This window comes from Heterodontus francisci, chromosome 34 (genome assembly GCF_036365525.1).
Source record: "Heterodontus francisci isolate sHetFra1 chromosome 34, sHetFra1.hap1, whole genome shotgun sequence".
Lineage (NCBI taxonomy): Eukaryota > Metazoa > Chordata > Chondrichthyes > Heterodontiformes > Heterodontidae > Heterodontus > Heterodontus francisci.
Genome location: NC_090404.1, coordinates 8326991 through 8351917, shown reverse-complemented (window position 1 = coordinate 8351917; position 24927 = coordinate 8326991). Strand labels below are relative to the sequence as shown.

The window sequence follows — 24927 nt, the reverse complement described above, 5'->3', positions numbered from 1 at the left end:
CAACAGGGGTAATGGGTTTAAAGTATAAACAAAACTTATGTTTCTGTTTGTCTCATGCAATATAGTCTCAAACCAAAAAGACCATACGGACGCTATGATAAATGTAATGTAGACAAATATGGAATAACGAAATATTAATTTAAATGAGGAAAGGAGGGCAGAGAATTCGAGGTTCAGACACAGAAAGTGGGGAACAAGCTCCTGATGCTGCGAAGGGTTTCAAGAATCCAAAGTTTATAAAGAGGAGCAGGGATTTTAAAATATGCAGAAATGATGATAAATTTGTACACATCATTGGCGAGGCCACAGTTCGAATATTTGATCCAGGTTTCCATCCCTTCTTTAGAAAGATGTGAAATTCATGGAGAGGGTGCGGGACAGATTCCAAAAGATGAAACAGGAGTGAGAGATGATATTTTTGAGTGGAGACTGAAGGAATTGAGGATCTTCTCACCAGAGCAGAAGTGGTGTGACAGACAATTAGGAAGGTTGAGGAAAAGGTGAAAACTAGACACAGTTAGCACGACTGGCCGTTCAGTGGATAACTGAAAAACGACATTTCGGATCAGCACTAACTGAACGCAGAGAGAGTTCAGTAAATTGCTGTATTTTTCAGCGAAGGTTTGTTAGGGGATGAGATGACCCAACGAGAAACAGTGATGGAAACATAATCTATGGGAAGGTTTAAGAGCCAAGTGGATAAAAGTTTGAAAAGTGAAAATATTTTTTTTAAACATATGATGTATTGAACAGGCGGATAATTGCTTCTGTGTGGACAGCTCTTTCACAGAGGCAGCAAAAGGGTGGTGGGCCGAGTGGCCTCTCTCTTTTTGGTGTCAATGTTTACGATTCCAAGACCAAGAATGACATTTTGAGTTAGAAAGACGACTCAGATCAAATCTTCCTGAACAATTTAACCTGTTGCTATACAGCGACAAGTGATATTCTTTCCCAGCGATGGTTCAAGAGGTCTAAGGTTTGACAAACAGCCAATCCCCGAGAGCCACAGTGAATAACATCGGGTGACGACATCCCCTGCTGTCCGATTGGTGAATGCCGCCCATCAGTCTCACCCTGTACGAGGAGAATGTAAAGCTTTCCCCGCTCCTCCCCCTCCTCACCATTGAGAGTCTGGGACTCGGCAGCAAGACCCAGTCTGGATAATCAGACCCTGATTGATCCGCCTTTTGTCCATCTTCACCGTCATGAACAGAAACTTCCGCAAAAACCTGGTTCCAGTTGGAGTTCTGGTGCTGTTGATGTTGTGTGAGTTTATTTATCTGATCAGACACCCTGTTTCACCAATCTCTTAATACCTTGTGGTTGTTGAGTGATTTTGTTTTTGTTCACAGCCGTTCAGTGTGAGGATCAGAGTTCACACCCTGAGCAGGTGGTTTCTCGGGAAGGGGAACGGGTTGAACTGGACTGCCGGCTCTCCATTGCTGCTGGCGATAGAGTAGGCTGGTACAGACAAACACTGACAGGGGCACCGACATTTATCAGCTCCATATACCAGGGGACTGAGACTACTGGACGCTACACACTGTCCTTGGACCGAGTAAAGAAGTCCAACACCATTTCTATAGATGGCACCGAGGCCCAGGACGCCGGACTATATCACTGTGCCGTGGGGACACAGTGAGTCAAAGAGCACATCCAGATGCACAATATCTTGTTTGCTGCCGTGTCTCCGATGCACGGTTCACCTTTCCCCAAACCAAGTCATTTAGAAGTGTTGGTGATATTCAGAAATGTTATTGACCCGTGTTTGAACTTCCATCTGGATAAAGTTACAATATCCTAGCGCTGTTACTTCAGATACAGTGCATCGAAATATGTTAACTGAGATAGTGTGTGTTTGGTTGGGCAAAATACAGAGTAAATAGATAGAAAGTCATGGAATTGCATCACACACACTGAGATGGATAGATAAATAGCGCAAGGTGGGGGTAGATTAATATATATAGATAGAGAGATAGATATAGATAGGTGACTAGATAGATAAATAGATATAGTGATGGAAAGACCGACAGATAGATAGATAGACAATGCGTAGATTAGTCCATTGTCTCAGTATCAACCACACAGTATTTAGTTCTCTTTGTATTTATCATTTTGTTAATTATTGATCTTGCTTTAACAGCTGTTCCTTGTCACTCGGAGACATTCCAGATGTCGGTGCATCAAGGAACCGAAGGACAAACCATTTCACTTCATCACAACGCTACTTTCACTACAGCTGATTCTATATTCTGGTACCGGCAGTTCTCCAATCAAGCTCCCCAGTATCTCCTCTCCACATTCGGCGATGAGAGAGTTGAGGGAAGGTTTAAAATATCTGTGGATAGGGAGAAGGGCTTCACTACTCTTACGGTAAACACGACTCGGCTGTCAGACGCTGCGGTGTATTACAGTGCAGTGAGACACGGTGAAATAAAGTAACGAGGACTCTGTACAATAACTCACTGGGCATGAGCACTGAGGAGAGGACCAGTTTATGGTTTCCAGCGCGTGTGTGATACAAGTAAAAGCCAAAATAATGTAATTAAAACGAGCAACAATATTATCGGAGTCATTATTTTAACATAATGAAATAATATTTACCGTTTACTTGCAATTACATCTATTTCTTTACCATGTTATGCCTCATCGGGCCCGCTCCAGGCAGAAGCTCTCTGTATATTATGTTGTGCTGTACCTGCCCTGGGGGAGTGTTTGATGGGGCAGTGTAGAGGGAGCTTTACTCTGTATTTAACCCGTGCTGTACCTGTCCTGGGAGTGTGACATTGGACAGTGCACAGGGAGCTTTGCTCTCTTCTCAAGTGCTGATGTTCCCGACTGGTATTGTTTGATATGCAATCAAATTGATTTACATTATATATATACATTATATATATATATCAGACTATATAATATATATATATATATATATATATTATATAGTCTGATTCAACATACAGATTAAACCTCAAAGGCAAAATATGAATCACCTTCACGTCATGGAGTTACTGAATGTTGCTTGATCTTCGTACTTGATGATTCGAGAGGTTGAAAGACTTCTATGCCTAGCAAATTATAAATCCAATCATATGAACTGAGGAATTATTAACGCGAAGTCCTTCCAATGTCTGCAAATGCGCGTGTAATGTGTTAGTGACGTGAACAGACCAGAAATCTGAGACAAGAAATCTCAGAATTAATATAAAATGGCAACGGTCGTAACTGCAAACCAATAAAATGACAGAAGTTACAATAATAATAAAAGTAAAACAATGACAACTATAGTACTGTAACATAATAGTTCATGTTGATCTGCATCAGTTTCCCTGAAAAATTGAGAATACAAATGTTTCAGAGGTCGGATTCCGTTTACCGCCTGACGCCACTAGATGGCGCTCCAGCCCCTCACCTTTGGCCAAACGTTACCAAGCCGTCAGTTTAGTGGTTTCACAGGTGACAGCTGGAGATTACAGGCAATACTTTTGTGTGGTAATACCGCAGACGGCGGTGTATTTACAGATAGAGTAAATTACAGGTGTTACGGCACGGTTGACTGAGACAGTGAACTGTTGCAATCAATGTTTTTCATGAATCCAATGTCACTGTATAGTCTGAAGAAGAAGAATAACAACTCTTCCGTTCGGAACGGTATTTCAATGTGTTATAAACAGACAGACAGGCAGACAATTGTATCAATTGTTTGCGACCTGATATTGTTTTATTATTGATGATCAATTGGAATTATCTGGAAAGTATCTGGATTTCCAAATCCCTTCACATCCACAAGAGTCAGATTGACAAAACGTTCGCTCAGAGAATTAAATATTCTCACCTCTCTCTGTGTAAATAATATTTCCAGCCTTGGAACAGCGACTACACCTAAAACGTATTTCCTTAACTATAAGACGCTTTTGGATGTCCCGAGGCCGTGAAAGGCGCTGTCCAAATAAAGGTCTCCCCCTTTCTATTTTAAAAATGCATTTTCGTCATCGTGGTTTATCACTCTAGGGGTTACATTTATTGTTCATCTGTTTCCACGGGGACCAGTAGAGTTTCTTCTTTCCATCTCTTTGGTTCACTCCGTCTATGGTTGGTGACCAGTCTCCACCTCCTGTGATGTTCTGCATTCCGTCTCCAATCTGCTCATAGATTCTCTCGCTGAACAGGACACCCGCGGTCTTTCTTTTTATTCTTTCATGGGGTGTGAGAATCTCTGGCAAGACCAGCATTTATTGCCCATCCCTAATCGCCCTTGAGAAGGTGGTGGTGAGCTGCCTCCTTGAACCGCTGCAGTCCATTGGGTGTCGGTGCCTCCACAGTGCTGTTAAGAGAGGAGTTCCAGGATTTTGACCCAGAGACACTGAAGGAACGGCGATATAGTTCGAAGTCAGGATAGTGTATGGTATGAAGGGGAACATGGAGCTGGTGGTCTTCCCATGCGTCTGCTGCCCCTGTACTTTTAGGTGGCAGAGGTGGCGGGTTTGGAAGGTCCTGGCGAAGAGGACGAGGTGAGTTGCTGCACTGCATCTTGTTGATGATACACACTGCTGCCAGTTTGCACCAGTGGTGGAAGGAGTGAATGATTAAGGTGCTGGACGGGGTGCTGATCGAGCAGGCTGCTTTGTCCTGGATGGTGTCGAGCTGCTTGAGATTTTTGGAGCTGCACTCATTCAGGAAAGTAATGAGTATTACATCAAACTCCTGACATGTACCTTGTAGAAAGGCTTTGGGAAGTCAGAAAGTGAGTTACTCACTGTAGAATTCCCAGCCTCTGACCTGCTCTTTTATCCATGATGTTTATATGTCTGATCCAGTTACGTTTCCTGTTAATGTTAACTCCCAGGATGTTGATGGTGGAAGATTCAGAAATGGTGATGTTATTGAATGTCAAGGGGAGATGGTTAGATTCTCTCTTGTTGGGTACGGTCATTGCCTGGCACTTGTGTGACGCCACTGTTACTTGCCACTTATCAACTCAAGCTTGAATGTTGTCTAGATCTTGCTGCATGCGGGCACAGACTGCTTCAATATCTGAGGAGACATGAATGGTGCTGAACACTGTAATCATCAGTGAACATACGCACTTCAGACCTTATGATGGGCAGAAATTAATTGCTGAAGCAACTGAAGATGGTCGGGCCTAGGACACTACACTGAGGAGCTCCTGCAATGATTTTCTGAGGCTGATATGATTGACCTCTAACAACCCACAACCATTGTGCTGGGTATGACTATAACCGGTGCAGTATTTTGCCCCTGATTCCCATTGACTTCAATTTGGCTAGGGTTCTTTGATACTACACTCAGTCAAATGCTGCCTTGATGTCAAGGGCTCCCACCTCACCTCTGGAAATCATGCTGTTTTGTCCATGTTTATACCCAGGCCGTAATGAGGTCTGGAGCCGAGTGGCCCTGGCTGAACCCAAACTGAGCATGCTAATGAACCCTTCCATTACTTTGCTGATGTTTGAAAATGGGCTGATGGGGCGGTAATTGGCCGGATTGGATTTGTTTCGCTTTTTGTGGAGAGGACATACCTGGACAATTTTCCACATTGCCGGGTGGATGCAGGTGTTGTAGCTGTACTGGAACAACTTGGCTCGAGGTAAAGCCAGTTCTGAAGCACAAGTTTTGCAGACTGCAGCTAGTGCCTTCAGCCGTTTTTTTTATATCACGTGGAATTAATTGAATTAGCTGACGACTGGCATCCGTGATGCTGGGGATCTCAGGAGGAGACTGAAATCAATCATCCACTCAGCACTTCTGGCTGAAGATGGCTATAAATATTTCAGTCTTGTCTTTTGCAATGAGGTGCTGGCCTTCCCCATCATTGAGGATGAGGATGTTTTTGAAGCCTCCTCCTCGGGTTACTTGTTTAATGTTCACCACCATTGGCGACTGCATGTGGCAGGTCTGCAGAGCTTTGATCTGATCCATTGGTTGTGGGATCATTTAACTCTGTCTCTCGCATGCTGCTTTCACTGTTTAGCGTGAATGTAATCCTTTGTTGTAGCTTCACCAGGTTGGCACCTCATTTTAAGTCTGTCCGGGACAACAACCCGGGTTGTACCCGGCTGGAAGGTGGTTGGGTTTGGATTCACTCAGTTAATGACTGGGCCATGGAGGGCAGCCGATTCCACAATTCACAGTGGCTGTGAAAGTCCCCTATCTGTGGCAAGGGTCGCGCTGCACTCTGGGAGACCGGAGCGCACATGCGCTCATCGACAACTGCTTTAACCACAGCCTTTTATATTCTGTCGCCGACGAAACTTTCACTTTCATAGAGGAAGATGGAACAGCAATTTTGATGGAAACTGAAGTCGGGTTCCCTTTCAATCGAGTTGTTCTTTTCAATAAACTACAAATATGAGCACTGTGTGACTTCACTGAAACATGGCCGACCGTTCGCCACACAAACATGTCGGACCGTACGTGACACAACCCTGTGCGATTGAACCTCATGCAAAGATGGCGGAGCATACGTCACCACAACACGGCGGACGCCAGTAGGCCCAGCTGTGGATGACGGAACAATGGTTTCCCCACATCACCGCACTGTGATTGGTTATTTTCCACCATTGATTTAGGGTCAGTGGACCACGAGCCGTCTCCAGCCCCTGTGATCCCTGACTCATGGCTGCGACCTGTAGGTCTGTCCTCGCATCTTAAAGGGGCCGTGCACCAGTGAGATTGCCCGAGTCTGGGGAAAGGACAGTGGGGCTGAGAGACACATCGAGGGCAATTAAAGATAATTGAAGCTTAGGGAACAGGGCGGCCCCGAATGTTTGTGGTGGGCGATCAGGGGCGAGAGAGATGGGGGCAGAGAAAGAGTTCAAGCATCAACACACACCATTCCCAAATATCATTCCAAGCCTTTCAGAGCGGCCGTTAATTCTTCCTTCTCTTAACCTGATGTGGTATTCAACCAGAGGAGACCTCGCGCCTGAGCATCAGGTGTTTAGAGGAAAAGCGGCTCCGCATTAGAGGGAAATTTGTGGAAGACACTCGGCTCTGATCAGAAACCTCTCGAGATGTTCCCGTGGCCGGGAGGCGCCAAATGAATCTGCTGAAACGTGAAGGAGGTGGAGAACAACTTAAAGTAGTGAAGGTGTGAATGTCACTGGCAAATCCCTGGAGTGATGTTCAGTGTGTTCGGGGAGATGGTATCAGAGTGAATGGAGCAGGGAGAGAAGGTTCCTGGGTGATGAACAGTGAGTTTAGGGAGATGGTATCAGAGGGAATGGAGCAGGGAGAGAGGGTTCCTGGGTGATGATCAGTGAGTTCAGGGAGATGGTATCAGAGGGAATAGAGCAAAGCAGAAGGAAAGGTCATCAGGGGAACATGTGACAGAGGAGCAGGGGTAACAGGTATTGTAGAAAAGGTGGAAGCAGAGAGTCGGCATGCACCGAACCGAAAAGTGGAGAATGTGTGTGTGTGTGTGCTTGTGCGCGCCTAACAGAACAGGTGGAGAGTGTGGGTTGTATGTGTAACAGGAAATGCAAAAATAGAGTCACTGGATCAGATAGTCCTCAGAGACCGGGAATTATTCCCACAATTTATTGTTCTCTTTTGTGTCAGATAGGACCCAGGCTCTGAGAATCAATCCGGGAATTTTGCCTCCGTGTTTGTTACATTGGCTTCAGGTTTTGGAAACCATTCCCAGCGGTTGTCCTGTCTGGTGTATTGGATAGGCCTGAGGCTGTGGGGATCATTCCTGGGGCTTGTGCTCCCTGTTGTGTCAGTTGGATCCCAGGCTCTTGGAATATTTCCCAGCATTTGTACGTTGTGTCAGGTCTGCACCAGTCGATAGGAATCATCCCCAGGGCTTGGGCTCCCTCATGGGTCTGCGCTATATCTGACACGTTCTTTTTATTCCTCAGGCCCCCTTTATATACTTTTTAAAAATGACTTTATTAAAAACAGATAAATAAACCAAAAACTCAAATTAAAATGCCATTCTTGACGTCGACATGCACTCCAGTCCCTGCGGTGCCCGCCGGTCGCGGAAGGCCTCAAGCGTACCGGAGGTGACCGCATGCTCCTTCTCCAGGGACACCCAGGCGCGAACGTAACCGCAGAAGAGGGGCAGGCAATCAGGGAGGACGGACTTCCCGACGGCCCGCAACCTGGACCTGTGAATTGCCCCATTGGCAGACCGATGAGGAGATCCTCCTCCCAGCCCATGCCCCTTCTCACCGGGTGCCCAAAGATCAGGTGCGTGGGACTGAAGTGCAGCCAAAACTTGAGGAGCAGCCCCTTCAAATACTCAAACAGGGGCTGCAACCTCACACACTCCATATATACATGGAACACGGACTCGTCCAGGCCGCAGAAGGAACAGGCAGCCTGGGAGTCCATGAACCTGCTTAAAAGTCTATTGCACGGGACTGCCCTGTGCAACACCCTCCACCCCAGGTCCCCGATGGAAAGGGGGAGGACTCCCATCTAGAGAGACCTCCATCGGGGCTTCCCCTCGCCGCCAGATGGCAACGTGGACCACCAGGGTGTGTCCGGCCGGCTGACAAGGGCGAGGAAGTGGAGAGTGTGCAGGAGCAGTCCGTACAGAAAACCCCTCCGCGCCAATTGGAATGGTACAGAGGGCATTTCCAAGAGGCTGCTCGGGTTGTGCAGGACTGGCTCCCGAGGAGGGTTTCGGGGCCTGGGTCCAATCAGCAGTTCTGGCCGAGCAGGTGTCAGCTCGGCCGGGAGCGCTCCTCTCTCCCGAGCCCCCTTGCCACCCGCAGTGAGGGGCATCCCGGGGGCTTCGGCTACCCCTCCACCCACCGGTCCGTCCCCGGAGTCGGCTGCCCGAATAGCCGAGGCACTCTCCTCCACCTGCGGTGGAGTGCCCTGACTGGAGGCGACCATGTTCCAGACTCGGAATAGATCAGAGTAAAAGACAGGCAACTCCCTCAGAGAAGCGCAGCTAATGGTTTCCGTCAGGAGCTGCATGTCGTCTTGAAGGCAGTGACACTGGCCGAAAAAATACGTCGCCAGCTCGACGTACAGGTATCTCTGCAGGGTTCCGAAGGTGGAGAGTCGCAGCCTGTGTGCGGACGCACACCAGTGACTGGCCGCCCTCCTCGATCAGGAGACGCAGGACCGTGGCACAGAACCAGTGTTTTCTTTTGCCCCAGAAGAAATCGACGAGTTTCTTCTGGATCTTGGTGGTGAATGCAGGGGGCGGGGCCAAAGTGACCAAACAGTACTACAGCATCGAGGACATCAGTTGGTTTATGACCAGCGCTCGGCCTCTGTAGGAAAGCACTCGGAGCAGTCCTGTGCAGCGCCCCAGCCGAGTGGTGACTTCTGCCTCCAACTGCTGCCAGTTTGCCGGCCAGGCTTCCTCAGTGGGGCTCAGGTGGACTCCCAGATAGAGCAGGTGCATGGTGCTCCACGCAAAAGGTGTCAATTCCTTCGGCAGGGAGCCCACCCGCCACTGATCCACCAGGAGCCCGAAACATTTCTCCCAATTGATCTTTGCGGAAGACGTGGCAGAAAAGGTCTGCTGGCAGTCGCACATCCTCTGCAAGTCAACAGGATCTGATACCGCGATGAGCACATCATTGGCGTAAGCCGAGAGGATGACCCACATGGCCGGCTCGCGCAGAGCCAATCCCGTCAACCTTCTGCGAAGCAGGCACAAGAACGGCTCTACGCAGATGGTGTACAATTGGCTGGACATGGGGCATCCCTGATGCACTCCTCTCCCAAAGCGAAGGGGCGCCGTCAAGGAACCGTTAACTCTGACCAGACACTTTGCAGCAGCATATAAAAGTTGGACCCAGGTCACAAAATGTGGCCTGAGTTCGAAAGTGCACAGAGTCCACCCTGTCGAACGCCTTCTCCTGATTGAGGGAGAGAAAGGATTAGGTCCCGGACCAGGTGGATGTTGTCCTGAATGGACCAGCCCGGGACCGTGTAGGACTGTTCGGGCTGGGTCATGTGGACCAGCAGGGAACCCAGGCGGGTAGACATAGCCCAGGGAAAGATCTTATAATTCATGCTGAGGATGGAGACCGGTCGCCAGTTTTTAAGCAGGTGGAGATCGCCCCTCTTCGGCAGCAGGACAATGACTGCTCTCCACCAATGGAGGGGCATCTCCCCTGTTGCCAGGCTTTCCCCCAGGACCCGCACGTAATCGTCCCCCAGGGCACCCTAGAACGCCCTGAGGAACTCCACGGTCAGCCCATCCTTCCCCGGGGATTTGCTCCTCAAGAGCTGGTGGAGGGCGCTAGTCAGATCCGCCAATGTGAGTGGACCCTCTAATCCTTCAGCACCCTCCGGGCTGACCTGCAACAGGTCCTCCCACAAAACTCTGCACTGGATGGATCCGGAAAGAACAACACACTGTAATAAGTACAGACCAGGAGGCCCATTCCCTCCAGATCCGTGATAGAGGATCCATCGTCGGCCAGCAGCTCAACGAGCTGCTTATGGACCCCCCGCCATTTTTCCAGCGAGTAGAAGAAGGGTGAGGCACAGTCCAAATCTTCCAGGATCTGGATCCACAACCTCACGTATGCGCCTCAGGACTCTATGAGCTGCAGATCCCTTAACCCCACCCGCCTCTTCCCTTTGTACGCCTGCCACAAGGCCGAGTCTGCAACAGCATGACCGAAGTGGGACTCCAAGTTGAGCACCTCCCTCTCTAGGCACCCGATCTCGGCTTCCCGCCTTTTGGTCGACCCCTTGGCGTACTCCTGACAGAAGACGCGGATGTTAGTCTTGCCAACATCCCAATATACCCTCAAGGAGGAGAAGCCCCCGCTTCCTTCTCAGTTGGCCCAGAATCGATGGAACGAGTCCTGGAATCGCTCGTCCTCCAGCAGCTATTTGTTAAAGTGCCAGTACGGAGTGGAGCGGAGTTTACTCCGCCCACACCAGGTACTGGTCCAAGCATGGCACCAGCCGCATGGAGGCCGCCGAGACGCGGGAGACTTACGCCTGCAAAAGGTAGAGGTGGTTGATTCGGGACCCTCCTCCTCCAGACCTCCACGTGAAGACGCTGGAGTCGGGATGGAGATTCTGCCAGACGTCCACCAAGTTGAGAGAGCTGATCAGTCACCTCAACCTCTCCACCGATGCTTGGCCGCACTGGGGACTGCAGCGATCCCCCACCTCGAGGGTACGGTTAAAATCCGCTCCCCCCACCCCCCCCCCCAAGGATGATGATGATGCACTCACCGCTATCAATGGAGCTCAAGAGAGCGGACACTTCTTTAAAGAAGCACGCTTGCAACATACCGGGGTGGGCGCATACACGTTCACAAAGTGGAGCGGCACACTACCCAGGCGAACGGCGAGGTGGAGTGAGCGGCCCGGCACTAGCTCCTTGACCCCCAAGATCTCCGGCTGAGAAGTCGGGGCTAACAAGATAGCCACCCCACTAGAAATAGGGGTGAGGTACCTCATGTAGATCCCACCCTGCCACTCTAGGAGCCAGGTGGCTTCGTCTCCCGGAACGGTGTGGGTTTCCTGCAGAAAGCTCACCACATATCTCCCTTCCCTGAGGACTGAGATATTGTGAAATCTATGGTGAGACCCCCTGCTGCCGTTGATGTTGAGGCTGGCAACCAACGCCAACACCAACACCTCACTGTGAGGAGGGCAGAACTGCACTTGGCCTTACACTCCCCAACAACCCATTGAAGAACGCATTAAAACGGCACCTCTCAACCAGTTTCACGCCCGCACCCTTGCCCGCTTTCCCGAGGGCAGCACGGACGGACTAGATGATCAGCACCAGACTCGACCAACGGTCGAGGGCCAGCTGAACTTTATTGTGGCAACCCCTGCAAGCCACGAGGAAATCCCGGAGTTCTGCTATGGGGATGAGAGGAGACTCGATGGGAGGCACGAGGCACTCCAGCACCTCACTGGCGATGGAATCAAGGTCATCCTCCATGACCCACACCAAATCCCCATCCTCCTCCGGGTCATCACCGCCAGCGGCCCACACACCCACCACACACTGTGGGGCAGACGTCCCAGCCGCTCCAGCTGGTCCCGCCTCCATCATGATCCCACCCCCAGGATCGATGGCGGAGGTATCCTCTCTGGGTTCTACTGTGAAACTGGAGCCTTTGGGCGCCAGTGGTTCAGGACCTCCTCCACCTCTGTCCCCAGGCCAATGAGCGGTCCAGGGGAGATGGAAGCTCCCGACTCTGGAAATCCAGCTGGAGCTGAGACCGGAGGTGGAGAGAGGAGGCCATCTTCCGCTCCACCCACGCCCACAGGTCCAGCAGCTGGGGCAGCATGTTCAGTTATAACTTGGTCGGGTGTCTCCTGGTTGGGAGTGGATTCTGGCTGGGAGGCCCGACCCTTCTGGGCCTCGCCCTCCCCTCCACTCAGGGCACCCGACCCAGTGACAGTGGCAGAATGGGTGGCGTCTGCAGGCTCCCCACCACAAGCAGGGCCCCACCTATTCCTTCAGGAGGGGCCTCATGTACAGGGGCATCCCCCTCCCCTCCATCCTGAGGGGTAGGGAGCTCCTGCCCAGACTTTGTAGCCTTGATGATGGTGGTGGTAGGGGAAACCTCGGGACCCGAAACAGGAGACAGCTCCCCTCCAATAGATGGACCCTGCACCTCAGGGCCCTGTGTTACATCTGTGGAGGGGTGCCTTCTCCTCTTTTTACCAGTTGGGCGCAGAGGCTCAGAGACCTCCATGCCATCAGAGGTCTCCACCTCCACACTGTCTTTTTTTTCATTCACCCTGGGCCTGAGCCCAGCCCTGGGGCAAGTCGGCTCCCCGAGATCGGGCCTTGGGCTGAGCTCAGACTCGGGTTGTGTCATGGTGTCCAGGGGACGAGCCTCTCCATGTTTATTTTTCCTCTGCGCCTTCCTTCCACTTGGACGGGCACCCCACTCCCCGCTGGAGGCCATGAAAACCACAGCCTCTGGCACCAACTGAATGGTATCTGGTGGAGGTGTGGGGGTGGGGGGGGGGGGGAGTGGGAGGAGGTGCAGTGGCGCTACCCTGGGCTGCTGAGATGGAGTTGGCAGCCGGGAGGTTGGGGCAGTTCTTACGAACATGCCCCACCCCCTTGCAGACATGACACCATGCCCCGTCCAAGGTCCAGAAGATGTGGTAGGCCATCCTCTGGAACTCTACATTGAAATGCGCATGAATAGCTGGCGACGAAAGGAGTACACATGCCGGAGGTTGTTGTCCCGAAGACCAAGCAGGACTGGAGTGAGCCCTGTCTTTACTTACCCCAGATGGTGCAGGTGGGGAAGGAGGAGCTCACCAGGAATGAAGGGTGGGACATTAGATAAAATGACCCTTTGCGCAGTGGCCTCCAGGGGGTCCACTGGCAGAAAGGTCCCGCCCATGGTGAGCCCCTTGTTCAGAGCCAGGGACACCTCCTGTTCGGTCTTCAGGAATAACACTGTCTTCCCGTGCATTTTAGAGGCTGCAACAATGGCCGAAGGGCCGACAACCTCGGCCATTGCTTACGCGCACGCCTCTATCGTCATGTTTGGGTGGATGTAGCTCTTGACCCCTTGCTTCGATGTTATTAGTGCAAACGGTGACGGGGCAACAGGTGCAGCTGCAGCATCTGCAGCAGCATATGTATGGGAGGGACCCACCACCGGCGAAGGATGGCTCGCCATGGGGTCTAAGAGCCACGTCCACCCCCAAGAAACAAAGCAAATTTACACAGTTTAAACAAAGTGGTGTGGGATTTGAGGAGGAAGGTAAAGGGAAAGGGAAGGATAGGTGATTGAGTGGAGGAAGGGAGAGAAAGGCTGAAAAGGATGTTTCTTCCAACTGCCAGTTGGAGCACCTTTATAACAATTAGTTTTAAACTATTTGTTGCCTTCCACTTGGGGGAGACTTCTTCGCCCGGGACGGCTGGAGCCGCCTGGTATTCTCCTCTTCTGATTTTCAAAAAAAAAAGTCTTCACCCGGGCAGCTTGAGCAGTCCTGAGCAGGCACTTGGGGTGGGGAGGGAGCTCCCTGTGTGCAAGCACCAATACAAATACAGGGGCCCGCTACCGGATTTGGCAGTCCTACCCGAGTCTTCCGGCCTGTTCTCCCTCCCCCAAACAGTTCAAACTTAGAGTCCTTCAGGTGCTCTGACACCCACCTCTCCAAAACAATTGCAGCCTTCCTTGATGGTTTCAATCCACTCTGCAGTCTCGTCTCTCCACTCTGCATTCACTTCTCTCCAGTTTCTCCAATGACTCCAGTCTCCTCTCTCCACTCTACAGTTGCAACAGCACAGGTGCAGCTGCTCCCCCTGATTGTAGGCAGGAAGTGCCACAAATTGCCCAGCCAATCCCGTGCTGTACCTGTCCTGGGAGTGTTTGATGGGACGGTGAAGAGGGAGCTTTACTCTATCTAGCCTGTGTCGTGCCTGTCCTACAAAAGTGTAACGGAACAGTATTCTTGCATACACAGTACTGTATCAGGTTGTGTTGGAGCAGAGCGATGCTCTTTACTGTAACCTGGCATGTGACTGCGACAGTCAGTAGGATGAGAGAAGTCAGCGAGATGCTCCAGGTCGCTGTGCGGTCATTCTGCCTATGGGGAGTGGCATCAAGAGGCAGAGGGAAAGGTGTCTTTACTCTAATTGGACTCTGGATGGCGCAGCGGCTCCTTCACCGGAAGGCCTTGGGTTCAAACACAACCCATGCAGGACTGGTGAAAGATAGCTGTCAGGAAAGGGGGGGAAACGTGTAATAGGGAAAATGGAGCGGTGTGGAGGGGCCTTGGGGCAAGGAATTTAGCCAAGCCCATGTTAGTGTATTTGTTAGTCAAGATTTATTAACAATTGCAAAAGGAATATTTTACATAGAAGACTTTAAAAAATGGATCCAAAATGAATACAACAACTGCACATCACATTGAGAACAGAACACATGTGGTCTGAGCTGTCTGTAAAAATGTAACAGACCAGTGAGAGAAAAGAGGGGCTCAATATAAAGAGAAGAAACAATTGTGAATATGGAATAGTTACTTATTTACACACGAAGTTCAAACAACGGTGAAACTCGAAGATACATTTACATTATAACCACGATTATCTCAAACATTTCAAACAGAAAAACGAAAATAATGTTTATGGTTTTCTCAACGACAGATTCGGAACCATAAACTGAAGGAATTTTACTTTTACAGTTTTTTGGTAACACAGAGATGTTCAAAATTGAGGAAAATCCAGGGCGGCCGAAATTCAATCGATCACTTGACCTGTAAAAGAGGGATAAAAGAGTGAAGCAGAGGTTTCGTGGTCCAGGAAATTTGTCTCAGAGGTTTTGTTTAATCTATGAAACTTTTCGAGATTTGTTAAACAGCTTCAGTCAAATTGAAGTGTGAGTGGATCGAATCTTCTCACCTTCACCAGAGTGACGGCAGCACTGTAGAAAATACTCAGGAAGAACAGGATGATGAATGTGGAAGCGGTTGTCCAGATGTTGCCGCTCTCTTCCTCATTGTCTTCAATCCAGATGTGATCTGAGGAATCTACGCGGATGTAGGGGAGAAAATATATTTAAATCGTTTATTAATCCAGGATATAAAATAATTATTTTGCATTTGCAGTTCTTTTCCTTAAACTATTATTTTTTTCTCTAATTTAATTTTCAATGTATGTCTTTTAAGCTAATCACTCTCAGTAATCTATTTCTTTTGCAAACTCCACCGCTGTTCTTCCTTTATGATCCTCGTGCAGGCCTTGGGAAAATATGTCAGGTTTTTTTCCGTCTCTGGCGCTATTTTGTTTCAGATCAATTTCGTTCTATCATTAGAGATTGTTATGGCGAGCTATCGAGGGAGGTTTACTGATCGATAACAATTATTTTGAAGATAGGTTCAGATAGCTATTTATTTGGAGATTGTCTGTGGTGCTGGGTAAGGGATCGGATGCGAGTTCCAATCTTGTTTGTTTATTTGTGATGAAAGTGGTTGGTAAATCATTAACTGATCTCAGTTTCTAAATGAGAACATTGTTTCATTATGATTGCAGGTCCAACATATAATCGGGAAATTGTTGGAGACGGTGTCTGTTCAAATAGTGCATTTGAATTCTGCTTTTCTCTATAGACTGACCTTTTTGTTTGTGTCCTTCAGTATTTGTGTATGTGTGTATGAGTATCTCTTGTTTTGCATTACTCTGTGTTTGTGTATCCATGTGTGCGATTATGCAAGTGTTAATGAGTGTGTTTATTTGTTTGTTTGTGTACCCAAAAGCGAGTGTATTAATGTGCTTGTTTATACGTTGATGGCTGTGTGTGTGTGTGTGTGTGCGTTAATATGAGTTAATATGCCAATGTGCATTGAAGTGTGTATTCAAGTGACCGACCAGGTGTGTGTGTGTGTGTGTGTGTGTGTGTTAATATGAGTTAATATGCCAATGTGCATTGAAGTATGTATTCAAGTGACCGACCAGGTGTGTGTGCGTGTGTGTGTGTGTGTGTTAATATGAGTTAATATGCCAATGTGCATTGAAGTATGTATTCAAGTGACCGACCAGGTGTGTGTGTGTGTGTGTGTGTGTGTGTGTGTGTGTGTTAATATGAGTTAATATGCCAATGTGCATTGAAGTGTGTATTCAAGTGACCGACCAGGTGTGTGTGTGTGTGTGTGTGTGTGTGTTAATATGAGTTAATATGCCAATGTGCATTGAAGTATGTATTCAAGTGACCGACCAGGTGTGTGTGTGTGTGTGTGTGTGTGTGCTGTCTATCTATCCATCTCTGTGTGTGAGCGCCTTCACATTTATTTATATGTGTGTTTGTGTTCCCCATGAGTTTGTTAATCTGTCTTTCTGTGTTGGTGGATGTGTTTGTTTCCCTGTAAGTTTATGTGTGTTCATGTGTCAATGTTTTTAAGGGGTGTGTTAATCTGCTTCTTTATGTCTTCTTGTGCCCCTAAAAATGTGATAATGTGTGTTGATATGTTGATTTCTACATTTATGTATTAATACGTGTGTTAATGTGTGATTATGTGTACATATGTGTTTATGTGCGGGTTTGTGTATCCATGTGTGCCAGTATATTACTGTTGATGTTTATTTGTGCGTGAGTGAATGGGCTAATGTCTCTATTTATTTATGTGTTTGTGTGTACGTGTGTAACTCTGTTAATGTGTGAGTATGTGCGTCCATGCATGTGTGTTAATGTGTATCCTAGTGTGTGCTTTTATGTCTATATTTCTGTGTACGTGAGACTGTACTAAGGTGAGTGTTTATGATTATGTTTGTGTGTGTCGGTGTATGTGTGTGTTTCTGCATGTGAGTGTGTTTATGTGTGTGCCTGTGCATTTTTGTTATTTTTCAATGTTCCACAGAGAACCAATAACTGGGTCTGTCCTTGACCGTGTGCATTGTAGAGAATGTTTTTCACTGTTCTATGTATAAACGTGTTCTGTGTGAGATACAATATAACATCAGCTGAATGCACGCAGCAATACAAATGTTGGGCCTCAGAAACATCAGTGGAAAAAAAAACAGAGAAATATTCTATCACCAATTAGATTTGGACTATTAGAATTCAATCTGGTCGCATAAGATTAACAGGAAAAGGTTTAAAGACATGATGTTGCATACTTTGCAATATGATTCCCATGTAGAAAGTTTAAATCCTTTGCACAGTGAGCTAGAAGCCGACTTTGTACTGATGGCTGCTGAGACTACAATAGAGAGCAGTTGCCTGCCAATCTCTCTGACCGAGTAGTGGAAGTACAGTGGGTTATTAAATGTCCTTGCTGCTTTATCTGTTGGAGGAATTGGGGGGGAGGGGCTACAGATGGTTCACAATTGCCTTTGCCCTCTCTCTATTGGAGAAGTGGAGTTACAGTGGGTTAACAATTGCCCTTTCCCTCCCTCTGCTTAGGAAGCGGCGGTACAGTGGGTTAATAAATTATCCTTTCCCCTCTTTCTGATGGGGGATTTTGTGTATAGTTCGTATTCCTGTGTGGACCTCATTTCAGCTCCTAGTGGCTCCTATGCTGCAATTTAAAACTGACCCTAATTCTGAAGGGATGGACAACACGAGAAGCAGGAACACCGAGATCTAAATGCACTTGGAAAATTTCAGCTTCTGCGCCCCCGCCCACCCACCCCCCACTGCCCACCCACCACCCCCCCTCCCCCACTGCCCACCCTCACTGCCCACCCACCCCCCACCCACACCCCCACTGCTCCCCACACCCACCACCGCCCCAACGGGAGGAAAGTTGCTGCAGTTACTCTACAGAATCCTCTAATGGATCAGCTTTCTTCTGTCGCTAACCTGTGCTGTATCTGAGCTGGGAGCACTGATTCTACAAGACTTGACCCGAGACCTGCAAATATCCTACTTTAGATGAATTGACCTACACTTAGCAAATGTGGCAAGCAAAAATAATTGAGTGGTTATGTATTTAAATCGCGATTGGAAGAACAGATCTTTATTCGTTTGTATTTAAGATTGAAATGCAATCGAGAGATTCTCATTGACATGAATTGAGTGTCCAACAGAGCAAGGGAAATGTTCACAAAACTCGGGTTACCGCTGGATTTATTAACTGTTCTGTTGATGATCTTCAAGGGGATCGCTTCATGTCCCACCACACAGGAGTAAGAAGCGCCGCTGACCCACTCCTCCGCTGCAATGGATAACAGGCTGTAGATGAAGAAGGACCTATTGTCGTTCTCCGTCATCACCTCGGTGTTCTTGTAGTTGCCGGGATTCACCGACTTGTCATTGATGGTCCACTTGACGAAGATCTCTCGGGGGGAGAAACCGCTCACTAAGCAGGTGAGGGAGAGGAACCTCTGAGCGGAGACATCGTCTGCCGGGGGCAGGAGGACAGACACGAACGGTTCCCGCAAATCTTTAACTGCAGAAAAATTAAAATAAATATCAATAAAAAGGAGAATTCCAGATACAATGAAACCGGTGGTTAGATGTGAGAGGAATGTAATTTTTGCTGAATTTTAAAGGTTTTCCTTTTCCCCTCTGCGGCCTGTCCTGTTTTCCAGCCCGGAGCAGAGGCGGATGCAATCTGGCACAAAAGTAAAGCAGGAAAGGTAGCCAAACCATGTCTTACAAGGAAAATTAGAGATAGCATTAGATAGAAGGAATAAATTCGCCAGAAAAAACAACAGACCTGAGGATTGGGAGCAGTTTAGAATTCAGCAAAGGAGGACCAAGGGATTGATTAAGAAGGGGAAAATAAGAGTACCAGAGTAAGCTTGCGAGAAACATAAAAACTGACTGTAAAAGTTTCTAAAGAGAAAAAGATTAGTGAAGACAAATGTAGGTCCCTTACAGTCAGAAACTGGGGAATTTATTATGGGGAACAAAGAAATGGCTGACCAACTAAATGCATATTTTGGTTCTGAGGACACAAATATCATACTAGAATTGTTGGGGAACACAGAGCTTAATGAGAGGGAGGAACTGAAGGGAATCACTTAGCAATAAAAAGAAACTATGAGCAATTATCACAGTACGATATGTGTGAATCAGTAAACTTTAACACAAGATTGTTACGAAGTTTGTCGTGAAAAATGAAATGCACTGTTGCTCACACTTACTCCTGTCCTTCAGTCCCAGTTCATCTCTGAGGCCTACCGTTTTTTTGTAAAAGATTAACACAATCATTATTTTTCTACTCGAGTAGTCTATGGCCTAGTTCAATGAGAACTCAGACAAGGCTGCATGAAATAGACTGGGTTTTATTCTCTGGACTTTAGAAGAATGAGAGGTGCTCTCAATCAAACGAACAAAATTCTTACAGGACTTGACAGGGTAGATGCAGGAAGGATGTTTCCCCTGGATGAGGGAGTCTAGAACCAGGGGGCAGAGTCTCAGAATAAGGGGCAGGCCATTTAGAACTGAGATGAGGAGGAATTAATTCACTTGGTAAATCTTAGGAATTCTCTGCCCCAGAGGGCTGAAGAGGCTCAGCTGTTGAGTACGTTCATGATGGAGATCAATAGATTTCTGCAGTTTGAAAATGACAAGGGATACAGGGATAGTGCGGGAAATTGGTGCTGAAGTAAAAGATCAGCCATAATCTCATTGAATTGCGGAGCGGACTCCAAGAGCTGAATGGCCTACTCCTGCTCTTATTTCTTATGTAATATAAACATATAAATGGTCCTGTATTATACACTCGACCCTGTTTACATTACAGTCGACCCTATTTCTGCTGATGTTGCGATGGTCATGTCTCAGTTTTACATGCAGAGGAGTGTGCCTCTTTGTATATTATACAAGATTCTGTCACAGTTATTAGTGCACTCGACCATCTCTCTCTCTTTCTCTCTGTTTATATTGCACCTTCTCTTCCCTCAGTTACTAAACCATGTTTCTATTTCCATTGCACTAGATCCTGCCCCAGTTATTACTCGAATAAATCAAGCCTTTGCTGACATTTCATTAGTTTCACTAGACCCTGTCTCTGTTTATGTTACACTAGACCTGCCTCCTTTATTACTCAATAGACCATGTCTCTGTTCATATTACACTAGACATTGTCTCAGTTGACACTGCATTAGACCATCGCTTTGTTTATATTTTATACAACACATTCTAGGTTATTACTGAAGTAGACCATGTTTCTGCTCAGATTACACGAGGATCTGTCTCACTTATTATTGCTGTGGACGATATATTTGTTTCTATTACACTAGGCTCTGTCTCTACTAAATTAGATCATGTGCTGTTATTAGTGCAGGAGACCATTTCTCTGTTTATAATCCATTCGCCCTTGCTCAGTTATTACTGCACTAGATCATGTCCCACTTATATTACCCAAACTCATGTCCCATATATATTACACTAGACCATGTTGCTTTTTATATTATGCTAGGCCGTGTCTCAGTTATTGCTGCACTAGGCCATATCTCTATTCATACCATTAAATAATGTCACTTATAATATGTTAGTTTCTGTCTCAGTTATTAATGAACTAAACCATAAAAATATTTGAAGACGTCGGGAGGAAATAGTGAAGGTAACAGGCTAAAAACAAAGTGTGTCGAAAGAGAAATGGTGCGAAATTCACTGGAAAGCATCAAGTGTTTCATTCCTGTGCAAACAAGTAAAATAACAAACCAGTCATTTACAGATTTATTAACTTCACATCAGGTACAGGTAGTTTCAGTTTTACCATCACTTGCACAAAGCTTCACACATGCGAGGTACATACCAGCAGCTACTATGTTAAGGGGAGGTGATTACTTAACAATAAAACACAGAGACTGGCGGGTAGCTGCTCATTACCCTCGAACATGTTGAATTTTTAAAAATGCTAAAAAAAAATTGGTGAAGATAATTATTTATATTTGTGGAATGGCAAACAAAATGGTGTTTACACAACGCATATATAATGAACAATTTGGGGGTTATTTTGGTTAAAGGGTGAAACCAGAGGCTAATGGCCACTGTTCTAATGAAACACCCCACTTTGGTAGCAAAAACAGGAAGGCAGATTATTATCTGAACGGCTATAAACTGAGAGAGGGGAATATGCAACGAGACCTGGGTGTTCTCGTACATCAGTCGCTGAAGGTAAGCATGCAGGTGCAACAGGCGGTTAAAAAAAAGGCAAATGGTATGTTGGCCTTCATAGCGAGAGGATTCGAGTACAGGAGCAGGGATATCTTGCTGCAATTATACAGGGCCTTGGTGAGGCCACACCTGGAATATTGTGTGCAGTTTTGGTCTCCTTATCTGAGGGAGGATGTTCTTGCTATAGAGGGAGTGCAGCAAAGGTTCACCAGACTGATTCCTGGGATGGTGGGACTGACGTATGAGGAGAGATTGAGTCGGTTAGGATTATATTCACTGGAATTCAGAAGAGTGAGGGGGAATCTCATAGAAACCTATAAAATTCTAACAGGACTTGACAGGGTAGATGCAGGAAGGATGTTCCCGATGGTGGGGGAGTCCAGAACCAGGGGTCATAGTCTAAGGATATGGGGTAAACCTTTCAGGACTGAGATGATGAGAAATTTCTTCACCCAGAGAGTGGTGAGCCTGTGGAATTCGCCACCACAGAAAGCAGTTGAGGCCAAAACATTGTATGTTTTCAAGAAGGAGTTAGATATAGCTCTTGGGTCTAAAGGGATCAAAGGATATGGGGCAAAAGCGGGAACAGGCGACTGAGTTGGATGATCAGCCATGATCATAATGAATGGTGGAGCAGGCTCGAAAGGCCGAATGGCCTACTCCTCCTCCTATTTTCTATGTTTCTATGAATGCCTGGATTTAGCACCCAATTTTGATCTAATTGTTGATTACCATAATTGAACTTGCCTGGAGGTGCTAAACCAGAGACCCTGCAGGTTCTGAATTCAAGTGGCTGATTAACCACAATTTTCTTGCAGTAGTATATGTGGGTTTCATGCACCCACTTCCACTATAAGTGTGGGGTGGCCTGGCTGACACACAGTGATATCTTTCAGGATGGCTCAGGAACCAACTGAGTGTGTGCACAGATTCTCAGATGCAGCATTATAGGTGGTGGTGGAGGAGATCCAGAGGAGGAAGGATGTCCTGTACCCGCACTGGGGCAGGACACCACCTCACCCTCCTGTCTCACTATCCTACAGCAGCGGGTGCTGCTCTGCCTGGCCTCATGTCCTCCCCCCATTCAGCCAACCAGCAAGATGCTGATGACCAAGCACTCCCTTTCTCCTGTTGACTCCTATAAGGCTAAGTCGCACAGCTCTTACCCTTTTTGAGTGAGGCACTCAGAGAATTTCCAGGAATAAATGTCGACAAGGTGTTGGCGAAGTGGAAAATGTGTCCCAGAAATTCTCCCGATGGGTTTCGAAAGTCCTCTTCAAACCTTCAGCAGAAAGTGGACAGGAAAAGGCGATGTACCTTTAAGTATCGCAGAAAACCTCTGCAGCAACTTGTTTACTCCCAAGAAGCTGTTCAGAGAGAGGGTCGGTCAAGAGCTAATTATCAAAATGGTGTGCAGCCTATTGAATGAGTGTTAGCAGACGATTTCAGTGACAATCAGCTGCTGACTGATCCTCCGGGTAGATGATCCTAGCCCAAGTGTCAACTCTTTTACCAAGATGGTATCTTCCGTTAAACGCAGGCGAAATCAATGCTTCAGCTTAATATCCCACCTTGGCTCCATTGGAGGCTTAGTGGCACTTAAAGTATCTGGGAAACGGTCCCCACTGTCTTTCAGATCACATCATGAACCAATAATCTCTCCTCTCCCCCTTGTCTGTTGATGTAGACATTAAAGCTCCCATGGTCCCCACACCGTGTCCTGGTCAACATTCCTCCTTGAACCAAGATCAACAAAAACACACTTTACTCTATTACTGATGTTTCTGCACAGAAATCGGCCACGTTCATCTGGAATTAGTTGCACCTCAAATTTTGGGACCTCCCAGAGAAGGTGATTAGGTGTTACATCAATGCAAGCTGTTTCTTGATGTATTCATGTCAGGAATTAACATCGACATTTTCACAATAGGAGTAATGGTCAAACACAGCCACCAGGTGTCAGTAAAAGCCCGATTGTTCACATTGCACGAAACAGGCGCTGCCTGAATTATTAATGCTCTTGTCCATCAATATTGGCGACCACGCTCTGGAAGTGGTTCGAGAGTTCACCTACCTAGGCTCAACTATCACCAGTAACCTGTCTCTCGATGCAGAAATCAACAAGCGCATGGGAAAGGCTTCCACTGCTATGTCCAGACTGGCCAAGAGGGTGTTGGAAAATGGCGCACTGACACGGAACACAAAAGTCCGAGTGTTTCAAGCCTGTGTCCTCAGTACCTTGCTCTACAGCAGCGAGGCCTTGACAACGTATGTCAGCCAAGAGCGACGTCTCAATTCATTCCATCTTCGCTACCTCCGGAGAATCCTTGGCATCAGGTGGCAGGACCGTATCTCCAACACAGAAATCCTCGGGGCAGCTGACATCCCCAGCCTATACACCCTACTGAGTCAGCGGCGCTTGAGATGGCTTGGCCATGTGAGCTGCATGGAAGATGGCAGGATCCCCAAAGTCACATTGTACAGCGAGCTCGTTACTGGTATCAGACCCACCGGCTGTCCATGTCTACGCTTTAAAGACGTCTGCAAACGCGACATGAAGTCCTGTGACATTGATCACAAGTCGTGGGAGTCAGTTGCCAGTGATCGCCAGAGCTGGCGGGCAGCCATAAAGGCGGGGCTAAAGAGTTGCGAGTCAAAGAGACTTAGCTGTTGGCAGGAAAAAAGACAGAAGTGCAAGGGGAGAGGCTGTGGAAGAGTCTGTCACTCTAGAATTGGCCTTTATTGCCACTCCAGGCACTGCTTCACAAACCACTGACCACCTCCAGGCGCTTACCCATTGTCTCTCGAGACACGGAGGCCAAAGAAGAGACCTTGTCTCTGTTTATATTACACTAGGCCTTGTCTCAGTGATTACTGCTCTAGGCCATGTCTCTGGTTATATTACACTAGATGCTCACTCTGTTTATGTTGCACTAGGTCATTTTCCTATTTGTATTATAACAAATGTTGTGTCTGATCATATTAAAATAGTCCATGCCTCAATTATTCCGACATGGTCTAATCTCAAGTGTCTCTGTTTATATTACACTAGGCTCTGTCTCGGTTACTACTGCACTAGGCCATGTCTCTGTTTATATTACACAAGGCTCTGTCTCAGTTACTACTGCACTAGGCCCTGTCTCTGTTTATATTACACAAGGCTCTGTCTCAGTTACTACTGCACTAGGCCCTGTCTCTGTTTATATTACACAAGGCCCTGTCTCAGTTACTACTGCACTAGGCCCTGTCTCTGTTTATATTACACAAGGCCCTGTTTTGGTTACTACTGCACTAGGCCCTGTCTCTGTTTATATTACACAAGGCCCTGTCTTGGTTACTACTGCACTAGGCCCTGTCTCTGTTTATATTACACAAGGCTCTGTCTCAGTTACTACTGCACTAGGCCCCGTCTCTG

General features: G+C 47.4%; 2 gene segments (V, D, J or C); one reads left to right on the top strand and one right to left on the bottom strand.

Annotated features, from left to right (window-relative positions):
* Positions 1–1135: 1135 nt before the first annotated feature.
* LOC137348481 (T cell receptor alpha variable 4-like) lies at positions 1136–2526 on the top strand. The segment is given in 3 exon segments: positions 1136–1266; positions 1353–1638; positions 2144–2526. Coding segments are annotated over 3 exon segments (447 nt in total).
* Positions 2527–18364: 15838 nt separating this feature from the next.
* On the bottom strand, positions 18365–23897 carry LOC137348569 (Ig heavy chain C region-like). The segment is given in 3 exon segments: positions 18365–18831; positions 22679–22794; positions 23827–23897. Coding segments are annotated over 3 exon segments (654 nt in total).
* Positions 23898–24927: the final 1030 nt, after the last annotated feature.